This window comes from Haemaphysalis longicornis, unplaced genomic scaffold (assembly GCF_048455015.1).
Source record: "Haemaphysalis longicornis isolate Haplotype H1 unplaced genomic scaffold, Haemaphysalis longicornis Haplotype H1 scaffold_6, whole genome shotgun sequence".
NCBI classification, from domain to species: Eukaryota; Metazoa; Arthropoda; class Arachnida; order Ixodida; family Ixodidae; genus Haemaphysalis; species Haemaphysalis longicornis.
Genome location: NW_027526407.1, coordinates 200,772,751 through 200,790,656, shown reverse-complemented (window position 1 = coordinate 200,790,656; position 17,906 = coordinate 200,772,751). Strand labels below are relative to the sequence as shown.

The following is a 17,906-nucleotide window of genomic DNA, read 5'->3' as shown; positions in this document are numbered from 1 at the left end:
GGCTCGGCCGAAAGTCAATGGGTGTGACCCTCCGTTGTAAAGGCCTAGGGTGCGATCACAGCTGTTGACCATGTTTATCGGCGATGCGACTAGCGACGGTAAGTAGAACGAACTTGATCTGATTGGAGCGCCCTCTGCTAAAACACGAATGCTTACTCTTGCGAACGCCGCATTATTTTCCTCTTTGTACACCACAAATGCCACGGCCCTGCGTTCCCAATCCGTTCCACATTTGAGCGAGCCACTGTACCTACCTGCGTCATTGATTGCTTTCGGTTGGCAGCTATGACGTATTTCCGAGAACAATTGGTGAGCACGGCTTACAGATGACGGCTAGTACAAAAACAATTCAGGCATGACCGTAATACCATTGCCGCATTATTAACTGTCACCCCTAGAGAATCAAGAAGTGCAGACCCAAAGCCTAGTCTCTGTTGTGCCCTATTTTTTGTTATGTAAGGGTGTTCTGGGGGAGCAGACACCTGAAAGTTCTGAATAAATATAGCAAAAAGGTCCGCTGTTTCTGCAGGTAAAACGGATGGGGGCGCTAGAGAGTGCAAACATGTTCACGTCAGCTCCTGCTTTCTTGGTGGTTCTGGAGTAGAATATTCGGGAATATTATGCGAATTTAGCGCTCATCAAATGATGAAGCCCATCCGCTCCACGCCGAGATCAACTTTGTGTCGATTAGTGAAATTTTTGGCCATTTACGACTGTTTTTCACTGAGGCCACACCAGAGCCCATCCAAGCCTAACGCCGACGTCTGCTTCTGGGCGGAACCGGCAGCGCTCCGAGACCATGCCTGAGGCGGAAATGGTAGAGGGGGTGGATATTTCTTCCGAAGATGTCAACGGCCCAGGATGGCGTACGTCGCTATCAAAGAAGAGAAAATCCCGTCTGCATTCGCGACTTCGGCGGACACTCTACCTTCAAGTACAAGCAGCTCGGGTAGCCGCCGCACGGCCGACCCGCGTAGAATTGCAAGGTGATTGGTAGCAGCTTCGCGGCCCCCAGGCTTACCACGGGGACAAGTGCGTGTTATTATTGGTCCCAAGGACGGAAATAATATCAAGAAAATGAGCCTGTACGCGGTCATGAGAGCCCTGACGACGGCGCAGGGAATCGCCACGGATTCCTGTACCTGCTGTGCCCTAATCCCATGCAAAATGTTTACGTACTAAAAACACCGGCTCTAAAAAGCGCAGAGGCGTACGCGAATTGGTGTACCTTAAGGTAAACCAAATAATCCTCGCCACCAAGCAACATGCCGTTGCTGCCTATGTAGCGCAACCCGAAACCACGGGCAGAGGAGTCGTCTCTCAACATAGATGCCGACCTCACGTGCATTCAAGTTAAGAAGCCTTTCGTCAGCAAAAGAAACCCGTCGGTACTCGAGGTAAAGCGTATCAAGACATTTACGACTGTCGTGCTCTTTTTTGAGGGCATGCAGTTGCCGGGGTACGTCGTCTTTGGCACGTCCAAAGATTTTTAGAAGAGTCACATCGACGCGTGCTACTCGTGCGGCAAGCTGGGTCACCAACCCGGCGTCTGCATAAAATTCAAGCAGGATAATTGCAGGGGCTGAAGAGCAGAACACCGGGGTGAAGAACACAACTGTAAACCGAAGTGCGGCCTGTCGCAAGCCAGGGTCGAGATACGGTCGTGACTGTTCCCGCCAGCAGGCGCGCCTACAGTTTCCCTCTTGGGCTGACCGAGTCCAGAGCGGGCGGAAAACGCCACCAACGTCGTCGACGAGCGCTCACGTAGCACCTAGGGCACCGCCAGACCTTATATATAACATGATAGACGATGTCTTGAGGGATAACAAAGAAATTATGGAGCAGCTCGATCAGCTCACACACGCTATCGCCAACGTGGACGAGAAAGACATGGGACCTAAAAAAATGCCTTGCTTAAAACACATAGAGATCAGCTACAATCAAAAAGGAAAGCGACCCTACCGCGTAGCACCAAGCGGAGAAAGCCTCCGTACTGTCGGCGGCCCGAGGGGGGACGAACTTGAGGCCATCATGCAAGCCTTGAGAAAGCAGGCAATCCGAAGACCTCGATTCAATATTCCAAAGCATGGCTACGATGAAGAGTGCCATGGCGAAACATATCCCAAGTAATGCTGCACAATCTAACCATGCAACAGTATTACCTCACTCGGGGATATGCCCAAACTCAAACTGAACTCGCAATGGCCAGTAAAGCAAAGGACGTTCACACCTGGCAATGGAACTGCGCTAGCTTCAAGCGAAGGAGAGCCACATTACAGCAATATTTGGAATCGCAAGCCGAGAAATCCCTGGTGATCCTCCTGCAAGAAACGCTTTGCGAAATGCTCACAATTATAGGATATTGAGTTGTGGTGGCTAGAAAGCAAGAAAAGAGGTGGTTTTCCCCGCTCGTATCTACGGAAGTATCATCCCAAGAGCACGTGCTGAAGATCAATTCGCCCTATCTCGAGCAAATCAAGATCAAATTTGTCCCCAGCATGCACTGGAACACACGGCTTTCCCTTCTCAACGTTTAGGAGTCTCCTTACGACTATAAACTTCCATTAAACACGTCAATTTCCAAGGCTGCAACGCTAGCGAGAGATGTCCCCATCGTAATGGCAGGTGATTTCAACGCGGCGGATGAGGCCTAGGGTTAGCTCAAAACAACGGTGCAGTAAAAGGGTTCTAGGCTCCTACAGGCGGTCACGAACTGCTCGTTTAACTTGATCCCAGACCCCCAATTCCCTACTGCGATTGGGACGTTCGTGACAAGACAGACAACACCGGACCTAACCTTCATAAAGAACATTCAAGAGGCGACCTGGCGACATACTCTAGAGAACTCCCGAAGTGACCATTACATCTTGGCCACTACCCTTCTGATGGGAGTGGAAAAGCCGAGGCAACATAAGATCGTTGACTCTGACGCGCTTCGCAAAATCCGTAAGTAACACCAAACCGAATATGAAACTCTGCAGGATCTCCTCGACAGGCTTAACACGGATGTAGCGGCTGCCACCAAAACCGCCGAGACCCCACCAAATATCACAAAGATGGACGCCAAACTCGTGAACCTGCTTGAGGCAAGAAATGCAATTCCAGCATGACGGCGCAAGCAACGACTGAATAGACGACGTAGGAAGAAGACTGCAGAACTTGATTGCCAGACAGCAACACGCTCTCACACTCAACGCTCAGAAATGGGACGAGATCTGCGTCGACATAGACGGTAGGATGCGTATGGGTGGAAAGTGGAACCTGATCAAGAAGCTCATAGACGACCAACAGTCGAAGGACAATCAACAGCTCGCAACCCACAAACTGTAACAGAACGTAAGAACGTGGGGACGAAAATAGTTTTGATAAAGTAGTTAGCATCTACATCTCTTTAGGTAAGAGCTCAGATCAAGATTACCCGTCATACCAAGGACAAGAGAACGAGATTCTTCATGGCCCAATCACAGAGCAGCAAGTCTGAGCGGCTCTGCAGGACCTGAACAGCCGTTCGGCCCCGGGACCTGACGGTGGCAAGAACCGCATGCTCCGTAACCTTGACGCAAAATCGGTCAAGAGCCTCACGAAAGAAGCGAACAATGTCTGGACAACTGGCCAAGATTGAAAAAGCTGGAAAGAAGCAACGATCATTATGATTCTCAAACCGCGTAAGCCCCTAGCGCCCGAACACATGCGACGGATGTCGCTGACGTCTGGTATCGGCAAAGTCATCGAACACGAGGTCAACGCAAGTATTTTACGTCACATCCAGTAAGAAGAGGGGGTTGGCTTCAGACCCATAGTGTCCACGGAAGGCGTCATATTGCTTCTCAAGCGCCACTTCCTGGAAGTGTATTCTAGAGACGTTAGCGGTATGCTAGCCTTAGACCTCACGAAAGCCTTCGACCCGATTTTTCACCAATACGGGCTACACATGGTATTGAAACTCAAACTCAGAAGAAAAGTTCACTCACACACAAGATTCATACTGAATTCCGCTATGTATGCACAAGAATAGGACGCTAACAGGAGCGGGACAGGGCGCAAACTTGCAACTGTTTACTTATTAAGACGACAGAAAGGGGGGACACCTACATATACACACAAGAGCGACAGACTGCGCTTGCACATTAAAACCGATAAAACCTAAAACCAAAACATGAAGGCGCAGAAACAAATCTGCTTACACGACCACAAAACAGCAGAACACTGGCAGAAAAAAAGTTGGAGTGTCTGCTTGCAATATGTTATCTTTGTTGTCGTGGTGGCTCTCTCTGAATAAATTTTCGTTCCTCACCAGTAAGCAGGATTGATGGAGTGCTAACGCACCGATCCTATTCTGTGACTATGTGATATGCTGCAATGATCTCCTGCGTTATCCTGTCTTTAGCGCGTGCCAGATTGCGCGTGTCCTAAATCTGCGGTATGCACTCACGCGGTTTGCAAGTTTTGCAATGCAGTGACCGATTGCTCGTTTCCTGTTTTGGCGAACCTTCCGCTTTCTCAAGTACAAGCTTTCCCACACGCCAGCGGTATTTATATGCTAAATGCGTCTGACAATCAACAAATTCCTACCTGTGTTTCACGCCACATTCTTCTTTGCCTTACTGTCTCCCGTTCATTTTCACGCACATCCCATTTAGTTTTGATGGTGCAGAGAAAACCACTCTGACAGCATTCTTTTCTGCAAGCTTTTTTAACCTGTGTTATACTGCAAGGATATATGGGATTGCTACCAGAGTCTTTTTCTCTGTAACACCCCTTTCTTGGTTTCTAGATCCTCCTGTGATAGACTGGAGCAGCTTTTCACTGGCGGGCTGTCTGGGTATCCCTGATTCGTGAGCCTAGTTGTTTGTAAGGCGTAGCCGTCTTCGGTGAGGTGATCAGTTTTTCTGGTGGCCTGCGTCAAGCAAGAGATTGCAATGCCTCTTTCACTATTTTGGAATGTGTGGAGTCATACCTGAAAAGACCCTTTTCCGACCTAGTTTTGTACATCTGTCCAGTGTGAGTCGTGCCTATTTTTATGTGTAGGTCTCGAAACTGAATGCATGAATTCTCAGCGACCTCTTGGGTGAATTCGAGCATGCCTAAGGCACCTTTCACAACGTTTATCAATGGTTCGGGGTGCCTGCTGGTTCGAGGGAAGAACACCAAGACCATCGTGAACAGGCACAACTCACACTTGCTGGATGTAAAAAACTAGGTTGGAAAAAGGGCTTTTCAGGTATGACTGAGCACATTCCAAAACAGTGAAAAGAAGCATTGCACTCTTTTGCATGACCCATGCCATGAGAAAAACTTATCACCTCATCGAAAATATCTACGCCCTACAAACCGCTAGGCTCAGGAATCAGGGATACCCTGACAGCCTACTCGCATCTGTCAGTGAAAACCTGCTCCAGTCTATCACAAGAGCAACTAGGAACAAATAAAGGAATGTTACAGAGAAAAAGACGCCGGCAGCAATCACATATCTCCATGGAGTATCCCACAGGGTAAAAAAGCTTGCAGAAATGAATGAGGTCAGGGTGGTTTTCTCGGCACCGTCAAAGCTAAAAGCATATGCGAGAAAGTGAACGGGTGACGGGAAGGCAAAGAAAAATGTGGCGTGAAACGTCAGGCAAAAATATGTTGATTTCCAGACGCATGTAGTATACAAAATACCACTGGGTTGTGATAAACCTTGTATCGGACAAAGCGGAAGGTGGGCCAATGAACTCCTTAAAAACACCAATCCGAGAAGAGCGCGAGTGCATACCGCAATTTCAGGACACGCCCATTCTGGCACGCGCTAAAGACACGATAACGCGCGAGATCATGGAATCATAAAACATAGTCACAGATTAGGAATGGTATGATGCGTTAGCACTCCGTCAATCCTGCTTAATGGTGAGGAAAAAAAGTTCATTCAGAGAGAGTCCCCATGACCAGAAAGCTAATATATTGCAAGCAGACACTCCCACTTTTTCCTGCCAGTGTTCTGGTGTTTCGTGGTCGTGTTTCTGCACCTTCATGCTTCTAGGTTTTATCGTTTTACTGCGCAAGCGCTGAATGTCGCTTTTGTGTATATATTTATGTGTCCCCCGGTTCTGTCGGCTCTTTAAATAAACAGTTTCAAGTTTGCGCCCTGTCCCAGTCCTGTTAGAGTCCTATTCAAGAGCATACTCACCGCAATTCAGTATGAAGCATCACCACCTAGCACCTTTTCTACGTCCTTTTGATACATACGATCCGTCCTCAGACACCGAACGGCCTTTTTCAAACTCGGCCAGGTGCAGTCGAAGGAGTACGAACTCGGTCCGAGGGGCACCCCGCACGGAGCAGTATTGTGACCGCTGCTCTTCAGTGTAGTTATGTAGGACCTGTCTTTAAAGCTTGGATTTACCACCGGGATCAGCCATGCTCTGAATGCGGACATCATGGTTGGGGGGCGTGGTGGTTCTCCAGCTGATACGAAAGAAGCCCTGCAAACGGCACTAGAGATCACAGAAGAATACCTTCAGGACACAGCACCTAAACTCCCGCCGGACAAGTCGGAAATCCTGCTATACCGCTTCAACCGTAAGTGCGAAGTGGGGCAACTACACTCTCATCAAGCGGCCATCGAGCTGTGCATGACAGACGGCTTGGTCAAACCGAAGGTCGACGTAATCAGAATGCTTGGTATGTCCATTCGAATTCGCGGGAACAAACCCAAGGCCATCGGCATCCGAACTGGTGAAACGGAAGCGACGATCCTACTCTCGATGCGCGTCTCCAATAGCAGGAACGACCTCTCCGAGCGCAACCTTCTGTGACAGTACAACGCATTGCTCATGACCCACATTAACTATGTCACAGGTGCCCTCGACTGGTCCCGCACGGACGAGAACAAAGTTAATACGCTCATTAAGAAGAACATATAGTTCTTAGTATTTCAGCATCCGCAATCACAAAAAGATGGAACAACTGGGCATTCACAATTCATTGATCGAAACTGCAGTATCCCAGAGAACCGCGCAAGAACAGAGGCTGCCCTCCATGGGGGCCGGCCGGAAAATCTCAGAGACATCGGCTACAATCCCGAAGATTTCGTTGATCACACTGCACAGGTCCCCAGAATGATGAGGGAAACGTCGCAGGTAGACCTCTTGCCTGTACATCCCCAATTTAACGAGGGGAGACGGTGAGCCAGGGCCCGAACCATCATGCAGCTCGCAAATATAGAATCAGCCAAAGCCCTTTTCGTGGACATCGCCCACTACGGCCGCTCGGGTAAGTTTGGCATGGCAGCGGTGGATGTCAAAGGAAAGCTCGTCACCTCGGCGTCCTTTTATGCACCAAAGTCCACTACGGCTGAGCAAATTTCCTTATCCATCGCCATTACAGAAAACCGGTTCAAGCAAATCTACATTGACTCCTGCCCGGTGGCAAGAGCCTTCCTCAAAGGAACTACTTCCAAAGAAGCGCGGCCAGGATTCTACAGCGAAGAAAAGAAGAGACATTCCCTAACATCACATGATTCCTGACCTACATGGGCCACGGAGTCCGCGACACCCTCCCAAACGCCAACTACTTCGCTCACAATCGCCCTCGAGAAATCGCGACGCGCTGCAATCGAACAGGCCGAGCTCCCGAGGCCCCCAGAAAGTTCAGAGACGCGTTACTCACTTTCAAGGAGGTAGTCTCACACTGCGAACTTACTCGAAGTACACTCCCGCTGGCCCACCCTGCCCGCACATACCCGCAGTCAGCATCGTTTAGTATGCTTCAGACCAGTTTTTTCGCAACCAGGAGCCGGTTTAGCCTATTTCACCCCAACATTCACACTCACTGTCCCCTGTGCGACGCAGCTTACGGTAGCTTCGATCATATGTTATGGGAGTGCCTGTCGTTACAAGAGGACGCTGAACTCGTCACAGAAAAAGAATGAACCACGGCGCCACGCAGCGAAGACTATTGTAGTCAGCTCCGGGCTGTCCAGAAGGCCTGTGTTAGGGCGGAGGTCCTAAACCTACCGCCACCCACGAAGTTCCGGCCCGCGTCTACTCTGGATGGTCCTCTGGGCGGCTAGGTTAGGCCTTGCGGACTTAATAATTTTAATATCTTTCTGTCTGTTTTTTCAGCCTTGCATCAGTAGATCAGGATGCGGCAATTGTTGCGTTTTTCTAGCCAAAAAAGACTATCACCTTAAAAATGGTGTAGCAAATTGTACACGTACGCATATTTCCCTTGTGCTCAAACTCGAGCCGGTACCGAAGCCGGCTTTACTGTTTTATAACCTATATTTGGTGCTTTTCATTTACAGGTGGCGCAGTTTTTTTGGTATTGGTTTCCTATCCCCACCGGATCAACGTCAAGCTTAAATAGCTCCGATGTTACACGCCACCGCTCTGCGCCGCTCTCTGGTCCTCTCCAGATATGTGTGATTTTGGAAGCCCTCCTGAGGGCAATACATCTGCGTTTAAGCACCGTATAGACACACTCGAGATGCTAGCCCTACCCACAGCTGGCCATTGCGTTATGACGTGCTAAACGACTCATCATTATCCGTAGGGCGGAAGCGTGCTCCGCGGTTACTTCATCGTACTTTCGCCAAAACGCTAAGCATCCCTGAAGTCTGACTTACCGAAAGAAGTCCGGAAGCTACCTGTTTTAGGTCGGCTGCTGACGCCGCAAGCATATCTTAAAAACATTTATATCCTGCATCTGTATTTGCGACGAATTTGACTGAATGCCAGCCGACAGTTATCTCTCCTTCATTAACCACCACCATAGCTACCGGCGAGTTTCAATTGACGAATCGGACTGAAAAGCAGCGTTTGTTACACTGAACGGCCTAACCAACTCATGTCAACTCCCTCCGTGCCAAGTAATTCCCCCTACCTTTGACATAATGAACTTTTTTCAAGTGGCTGAAAGTAGCCAACTTGTGTGTGTGCTAAGTGGAAGGTCTATCTCAGTGATCTCACTATTTTAATCGCACATTTGACAAACAGCCCAGGTGGCTTAATGCAGTTCGGTAAGTGTTTTGACATGCCGGAATTCAGCCTAACACGCGGAAGCATTCATTTGTGTGTCAGCAAATGAATCTTCTGGGACATCTTCTCGGTGCTATGGCTGTTCACCCGAGCTTTATTATGAAGAAATTTTGATCTGTGCGAATATGTTCTAACCCTCAGTGGATAAAACATTACAGTTTCTGTTCTGGATGCAGTCGATGCGCAGGCTTTGAACGCGTTGGTTTTCGGCTAGTCACTGTCTGGTCGGAACACAAATTATCCCGTCATAACAGTCGAGAAAGAAAATTCGATGCGGGCCCACGGGGCTGCTAGAGGAGGCGGCTCGCACCGCAGCTTGCCTAGGCTTCTAGGAGTTCTCATGTACCCCTCGGTGGAGAACGGATACCGCGCAGCGGGCGTATTACAGATAGCCTTTGGAAGCCTGGTTCCTCTCTTTATTCACAGCTTTGTCACGCATACCTTTCGGACCATCGCCTTCCTTTCTCGTCAGTTCAAGGCATCGGGCTGTTCAAGCTTCATTACCGCGAAGACACTAACTGAGGGCAGATATTCTTACAAAGTGACGATGAGAAACCATGCCTGGCAGTGCACATATACTGGGTGCAATCTAATGAAAATGTAATCTGTTTCCTTTACCGAAGGTCTTGACGTTGCCGCAATATCGTGCTGAAGTCCTGTGGGATCTACGAACTATATTAAGTATCTCAACGACTGTGGCAAATTCTGAAATGAACTCAAACTTCCTTCGTCATGACTAAAATACGATCGAATTTAACAGAAAAATATCTACCGAAAACGAAGTCTTCATAGTAAGGCTATAACAAGATTGATATCCGAAACAATGAAGAATGGAATTTGCCTTTGTTGCTCTTTTTTCTATTATTCCAATAAACTGTGGAAACCATACGAAGACATCGAAGCATTTATAAGTGTTATTGACGCTGACCAAGGGTTCATAAACATTGCTGACTTCCTTGACCACATAGTAACACAAATATCATGTTAAAAAAAGTGACGAAATTCACACAAATATGCAATATAATGTTCAGCATGACATCCCTACCGACCAACGAAACATCAGTTGGGGAGGTGTAAGGTTCGGGATCCCCAAGTTTCTGGACCGTAGGTGAGTACCGGGAAGCTCACTACGAGGGTCAAACGTAAATTGACGACGACTTAGCGGGCAATAGAATGGAAGATGATAGGTGTAACATTAAGGGACAAGAAGAGAACGCAGTGGGTCAGGGAACAAACTCTGGTTAGGTAAATATTAATAGAAAATAAGAAGACGAAATGTATGTGGGTAGGGCATGTATTGCAAAGGCAACATAACTGCTGGCCATTAAGGGTAACAGAGTGGATTCCTAAAGAAGGTAAGAACGGCAGGGGCCGGTAGAAACTTAGATGGGCAGATGAGATCTAGAAACTTGTGGGGATAAATTAGGCGCAGATAGCACAAGCGCGGAATTATGGGAGATTAATGGCAGAAGTTCTTGCCTTGCAGTGGGCGCAGAGGAGCTGGTCAAGAAGAGAAAGAAGAAGAAGAATGTTCGGAACAATAGCGAATAGAAAAATATTTTCTAAAAAGAAAACCAGTTTATAAACCCCAAAACACCAAATAAACACACAACCAACACAGGAAAATAAATAAAAATGAGAGGGGGCGGCTGATCTTTGGCTAAAACAAAAACAGTTTCTACACATGAACAAGTCTCTGTACATGGTGCTTAGCGGTACGGGTCCGCAGCACCTGACGTTGCAGTAACAGAATCGTTCAGTATCGGCGCCGCTCTACGAGGTCACAAGTCGGGGGTTAATGCTGACACGGCGCCTTCGCAGCTTCCTCCCGTTTCTCAAACGAAGATTCCTGGGACACGACGCCGTCTTCATGGTACGCCACCCGAGAAGACGACTGCATGGTTAGCGATAGAGGGGACCGAGAGTTTGGGGCTATCAATGATCTCTTGTGGCAGAGCCCGGGTTAGAACGGCCGGGCACCGAGCATCCCAGTCACCGTCCACGCCGCCTCTCTTTGTCCACCACGAGATCGCCCCTCCGCCCAGACGATGTCGCTGAACTGTCCTCATGGCATGCACCTAGCACGCGCTCGTTTTGGATTATCTTCAGCTCTAGGCGCCTCAGTCGGGTTTAGTACCAGGGTGCATCTCGCCCGTGTGAAGTGCTCTGTTTTCTTCGTCGTGGTCTTCTTTGAGGCGGGCTTGTGCCCTGAATTTTCTTTTCACACACGTATCTTATCACTAGAAAATACGACTTTTTAGGCTTTTACATACGCATCCCATCACCTCCAGTTGAGGGCTGCTTGCAACGACACCGATATCAAGGAAGGCATACCTTCTGTTGCGGATCGGACACCTCGTTGCGGGTGCGCCGCCAGGAAACGAAGCCGTGGGACCCCTGAACGAATGACCCTTTTAATGGCGATGACTTGGTTACAATGATAATGATAGTAATGCACTCTCCGCTCGAGCGCTGGGTCTCTTCTTCTTCGTCACCCGCTAGTCTCCAACTTCCTCCAGGGCCTCAAGTGTGGCGGGATCTAGTTCTAGAAGACGTAGCTTCTGTACTGTCCCCTTGATGAGCTTGCCTCCTGGCAACCGCACTGAACAGGCTCGAACCAATCCGTCAGTGCCTGGGTACACTTCTTGAACCCGGGCTAGTGGCCAGTGGCCAGTAATAACTTGGGCGTCTTAGGAAGGTCCACCAGCACAATGTCGCCGACCTTTAAATTTGTTGAGCGATGCGTGGGCGAGCGATGCGCTGATGGTAGCCGCAACAAATATTCATGTTTCCATCGCTTCCAAAAATAAAAAAAAGCGCCGGCGACAGTCAGTTCTATCCTGCGTACTCATCTCGTTCGACTTCGTCATTGCTTCAGGTAACGTAGTTAGTGGCTGACCAACTAAGAAATGTGCTGGCGTGATGGCTAGAGGATCGCTTGCGTCATTCTCACTGTATGTGAGTGGCCGTGAATTATTTACCACTTCAATCTCGGTCAGAATGGTTGGAAGTTCTTCCGAGCAGAGGCACCTTCGCCCTAAAACTTTGCGGAGTGTTGTTTTCACGGTTCCGACTAACCGTTCCCACCAGCCTCCCCACCAAGGGGCCGCTTCAACTATGAACTTCCAACTAATTCTCTGATTCGCAATGAAATCCTGGAAGTCGTCGCGTTTCATCACTTTCCACAGTCTTTGTAGCTCTCGAGACGTTCTCTTGAAGGTTAGGGCATTATCGGAAAAAATTGCGCTTCCGAGCCCCCTTCTCACAATGAAGCGCCGAAAAGCCAACAGGAATGCAGGTGAGGACATATCCGAGACCAGTTCCAAGTGCAATGCTCTTGTTACGGCACACGTGAAAAGTACGATGTACACCTTTCTGTCAGAGCCCTCTGACGACCTCGCATACAATGGTCCGGCGAAATCAAGTTCTGTAGTGTCGAATGGTTTCGCCTTCTCCACCCTGCAGGTGGGAAGTGGTGGATACGGCGACGCGATGGGTTTAATGCGAAACCGGGCGCATAGCACGCATCGATTGATTACTTTCTTCGCCGCTTGTCGTGCTCTTGGGACCCAAAATCGCTCTCGTACGCTGTTTATCATTGCCGTCACTCCTCCGTGCATCACTCGACGATGGGCATCCGCAAACACAAGTTCGGTGAAGTGATGTCTACTTCGAAGTAGCATCGGATGCTTCACGTCCCGGCTGTCGGTGAGGTGTTGTAACCTTCCCCCGACGCGGAGAATATCATGCTCATCAAAAAATGGGTGTAGTTGGGCTATCCATGACCTACTCGCCGAAGGCGAACCTTGACCTTGACCTTCTTGTTGCCAACCTCTTTCTTCGGGAAACGATTCCGTTTGAACACGGTGAATCCAGTATCTCTCGGCTGCCAACATTTCTTCTGCAGAGAGGACTCCAGCTAGCTTGCTTCGTCTGGCATTTAACGTTGGAGACAAAGCGTAATGCCCATGCAGTAACACGGAGAAGTTTGCGCAGCGCGCCGAACCTGGCGGGGTCCATAAGTGGGGCTAAATGCACTGTGCTTCCCGCAGCGTGAAGTGTTGTAGGGGTTGCGGCTTCCATGCAAGAGGTTTTGTTGCTTTGGGGCTGTAGATGCATGATCTCCGGCCATTCCGATGAGGTCTTGGTCAGCCAAGCTGGTCCCTGCCACCAGTTTACGTCGGTAGCCAGTGCTTCTAAGGAGACCCCTCGGGTCAGTACATCTGCAGGGTTGGTTTCACCTGGACAATGTCGCCAGCTACAGCCTGATGTGTTGGACAGGATTTCCTTGACACGGTTTTTCACAAATACGTCTAGGGTCGAAGTTGCTCGATGTAACCAGCCAAGCACTATGGTCGAGTCCGTCCATGTGAAATGTTGCGTTCTTGTCATTAGGTCGCTCCAGAATTCTGCTATATACTTTAACAACCTGCTTCCTGTCAATGCGCCCATTAGCTCTTGTCGTGGCAATGACAGAGCTTTCAGAGAGGCTATCCTTGACTTGGCTATTAGAGCACTAGTCACTTGGCCACTTGCATCTTCTACCCGAAGATACGCACAAGCTCCGTAAGCTTTCAGGCTCGCATCGACGAAAACATGTAGCTGCATGTCACGTGGTTCCGTAACTCTGGGTTTAATGCTTCGGGTAACTCGGATCTTCGGCATATGTATCAATTTGTTTCTCCAGTCACGCCACTTATCTGCAATATCAACAGGAAGCTCTTCGTCCCAGTCCACCTTCATAAGCCATAACGGCTGAAACAGAAGTTTTCCTCGGACTACATACGGGGCGAGAAACCCTAACGGATCGTAGACCCGCGATATGGTCGGAAGCACAAATCGCTTAGTGTCCTTTGCTTTTTCCAAGAAAGTAAAAATGTTCTCCGGGTTGTAGATGAAGCTGTCTGTTTCCTTTGACCAACCCAATCCCAGAACTTTCGGCTGGGATCCAGCTCTGTCAATGCTTAGGGAGGCATGAGATCCCTTGGAATCGAACACCTTCTCTAGTTGCCTCCAGCTTGTACTCCATTTCCGTAAAGGCATTCCAGCGTCATCCATCAGCTCTCTTGTGCGCATGTAAAGAGTAGCCGCTGTTTCCAAGTCATCGGCGCCGAACAGGAGGTCGTCTACGTAGAATGACTTCAGAAGCAGTTGTGCTACGTTCCTTTTGTCAGGATCAACTTGCGTCTTCAAGTGATGTTGTTTAGTAGCCGTGAGCATGAATGAACTAGCTGTAGATCCAAAAGGAACTCTCGTCATCCGCCAAACCTCTAGGGCATTTTCGTCAAAAGGAAAAGCAGGTGTTTCCTTAAACCACAAAAATCTGAAAAGGTCCCGGTCCTCTATTCGGATCTATACCTGCCGGAACGTCTTCTCGATGTCTGCTGTCATCGGTATTAAGTACCATCTGAAGCGAAGGAGAACTTGAAGTAGATCCGGGTTCAGGTTCGGGCCGGTTTCCAGACAGCCGTTCAACGATTTCTCTCCTTTGGCGTGGGAAGACGCATCGAACACTTCCCGTAGCTTCGTTGTGAGTGAGTTCTCGCGGATGAGTTCTCTATGTGGCATGTAGTAGCTACGCCAGTCTACCAATTCCTTGTCAAGTACAACTTCAGCATGGCCGGAGACAATGTACTGGCGAATCGCAGAATCATATCTCTCGAGCAGTCCGTCGGTCTTTGAGATGCGTCGCATCAGATTTTGTAAACGGTTTAGTGCGATGCCGTAGTTATCTTGCAGCAGCTCGATATCCGGTTCCTTACAAGGCACGGCTACCTGTTACCGAGTACTAATCTTGGTGATTTCTTCATTGAAAACAGACAATGTGTCTGCTCTGCCACAAGCTTCTTCATCTGGTGCTACGCCCATTGCGTCGAGCGACCAAAAGAACTCCAGAACGTCATGCTCCACTCCTTTAGCTTCTGCTTGCACGCGCACAACACACACCATGACCTCGGATGTTCCATCCACGAAGCTTGTATTCTTAGCAGGACCTTGTAACGTCCATCCAAGAGTGGTCTTGATCGCGACCAATCCTTGCACATCCGTGCTGCGTATTATATCGCCGCTCACAAATTTCCATAGTTGGTCCGATCCTATCAGTAGATTGATGCCTTTCTCTGCACATCCTCGAGGCACAGTCAGTTGGTCTGCCAGGCCGTAGCTTTGCCGCCGCAACTGATCTGCGAAAACGGATTCCATGTCAGTAGCAGGGATATCGTGGCAGATTGTCGGCATTGCTATTGCCTCGATGGTGTACTCGCTGCCATCAAACTGGCTACGTATGCAATGCTGGGCTACATTGCACTTCCCAACAGGAGAAGTTGCATCGGACTCGAAAGTGTTCACGGCGATGCGTGTCTCTCTTACGACTTTCAATCCCAATCTCGCTACGAGATCTTCTTTGACGAAAGTGCGTTGACTGCCTCCGTCGAAAATGCCTCTGACATAGGACGTCTCGTTGGTGCCGACGATCCAGCAACGGAAAGTCTGTAAGTGCATGTCCTCGTCAAGTTGGCAGCTTGTGACGGCAGTCGACGGCGCACCGTTTTCTTTCACTGGCCTCGTAGCAGCAGAGACTTTCATGTCCAGCTTCTCGCTCCGCCTTGCTTGGAAATTGGGATCGCACATAGTCGAAGCATGCCTGCCTTTACATGTCTCACATACCAACTTCCGCCGGCACTCGTTTGCACGATGGCCCGTCATAGTGCATCGGTAGGACCGCCTCACGCTAGATAGTCGTTTGTTCTTCTCTGCGACTGTTAATGAAGCGCTGCACGCCTCAGTCGCAAGTTTCTTAGACCGGCAGAAGGAACACGCACTGGGGTTTTTCTTCGCTCCTTGCGATGCATGCAGGACTGATGACGAGGGTACGTGCTTCTTGCGGTAACCGCGGCTGTTGGAGGAGGACGTCGCTGAATTACTGTGTTCCCTTGCTTCGAGCTCTATCCGTACGTATCTCAAGAGCTGCTCTAGCTTCTGGCAAGACGTTGGGGCACTGGTTGCATCTACTGAAGCAGAAGGCACCGCTCCCTGCGTATGACCTTGAAGACGTCCATGGCGATGGAATGCCAAGACAATCTCCTTCGGCAGCGCCTCCAGCAAAACGTCGTACAGCATTGCCGAGAAGCTGCTTGTGGGTACGTCCAGTGCGTTTAGGCATCGGACATTTACGCGTTGGCTATGCAATAAAAACTTGTTTAGAAGTCCGCCTTAAGATAACTGCCCAGAAGGATGCATATGAAGATGATCCGGACAAGCTCCGTACACTCTGGTGCACTTAAATACACGGAACAAAACCGCAAGGCAACATGTAGTGTTTCCACAAACAAGAGTTTTTGGACTCCAACCTTCTCATAAATTTTCGAACAAGCAGGTGTGGGCGTCAGACCTAAACAGCGAGAATAACTTTCTGCCTTCCTGGCAGCAAGACCTATGTAGAGGACCGTACAGAAAATCCTAATTGGTCAGACGAGCTCTCGTCAACGAGTGGGCACCGAGCCAAAACTGCAGCCATCACTGTTGACGATTTGTCCCTAAAGACGTCGTGGTGTCCACCTGGCATGAACGTCGGCAGACCGTAAGAAGTAAATTAGAGAAAGACAAAAAAATGAGATATAGAACAAGCAAGCGCATTGATTTTATAGTGTCTCAAAACTGACGCGTGAACAGAGCAAACAATTTTCGGCTCACATGGCATGCATCGGACACGTAGGGATTATCGACAGGACCCTTACAGAATACCCTCTCGGATGGAAAATGATGAAAACGACGACAGCCAAGAAATTATTTGTCCGCTATTACTAATTCTTGAAAACACCGGTGCAAGAATACTGAGCGATGCTACCGTTTTTTAGGAAGTATTATAAAACGTCCTGTCAGGAAGCTAGGCTGCTTCTTAAAATACAGCAAAAGGACTTCAATGACGATCCCCTGCGAGTCCACTGTTTCTTATTTTTATCACCGAGTTGTTGAAACTCTATCACCGAGAAGACGATGAAGTGAGTGGAGATGTTGATAGAAGAAGACGATGGAGAGCCATGACGGACAGCGGGAACGTTGTGTGTGCACTAAAATGGGAATATAGTTGTTACCGAATGCGTTGTTTTGGTCGTAGGGGATACGCTGTGGTCCATCTTCGGCAACATTAGGACATATATCAATTTTCCTTTGACAGAAACAGCGTACTGCGCATGATTTTTGTATGCTTTCCAAGGCAATCCTGTTTATACACAATATATGCTTCAAAATATTGTCAAGAATGAATTGGTTGGATATAATTATACAGCCAATGAGGAGTTTCCGAACATCCATACTGCCAATGTTTTCAAACGCTACAGGACCTATAACACTACAACTAATAAGCGTTACGTTTATAAAAAAATTCGCCCCTAGAACGAGAGCGTTGCAAAAAGCTGAGAAATTGTACGTTACCCTCTTATAGACACAATAAGCACATCTCTAATGTTTGTGCGTCCTCTTTCCGTAAACTTGGTTTTTTAAAGCACAAACTGAAGTATGCTCTTTCTACTGTTAAAAAACTAACATACATGACTGTTATACGACCCTCGTTGGAATATGCATCAATCGTCTGGGACCCATACACAAAAAGAAATATCGAGGCTCTTGAACAAATCCAACGCAAAGCGGTCCGTTTTATTTACTCGAAGTACCGAACAACTGATTCCCCCAAAAACCTTATGAAAGAAAACAGTATACCCACACTCGAAAAACGTCGGAAAATTCACAGGCTCAAATTTCTTTTTCTTTTGAATAACAACAAGCTGTCAGTAAACCGTGATTTGTACCTGAAACCGCTTACGACAAGACAAACCCGGCATCGGCAGACTCATTCATTAACACCGTATTTCGCCTGAACAAACATTTTCA

At 48.6% G+C, this 17,906-nt stretch overlaps 1 protein-coding gene across 1 annotated transcript; it reads right to left on the bottom strand.

The window, feature by feature from the left end:
- Positions 1–14,795: 14,795 nt before the first annotated feature.
- Positions 14,796–15,647, bottom strand: LOC144143434 (uncharacterized). Its single transcript, XM_077675190.1, has one exon. It carries the CDS (start codon positions 15,645–15,647, stop codon positions 14,796–14,798), a length of 852 nt encoding a protein of 283 aa, XP_077531316.1.
- Positions 15,648–17,906: the final 2,259 nt, after the last annotated feature.

Coding starts and splice junctions, on each gene's coding strand:
- LOC144143434 (XM_077675190.1), bottom strand. CDS start 15,647: ATGTGCGATCCCAATTTCCAAGCAAGGCGGAGCGAGAAGCTGGACATG.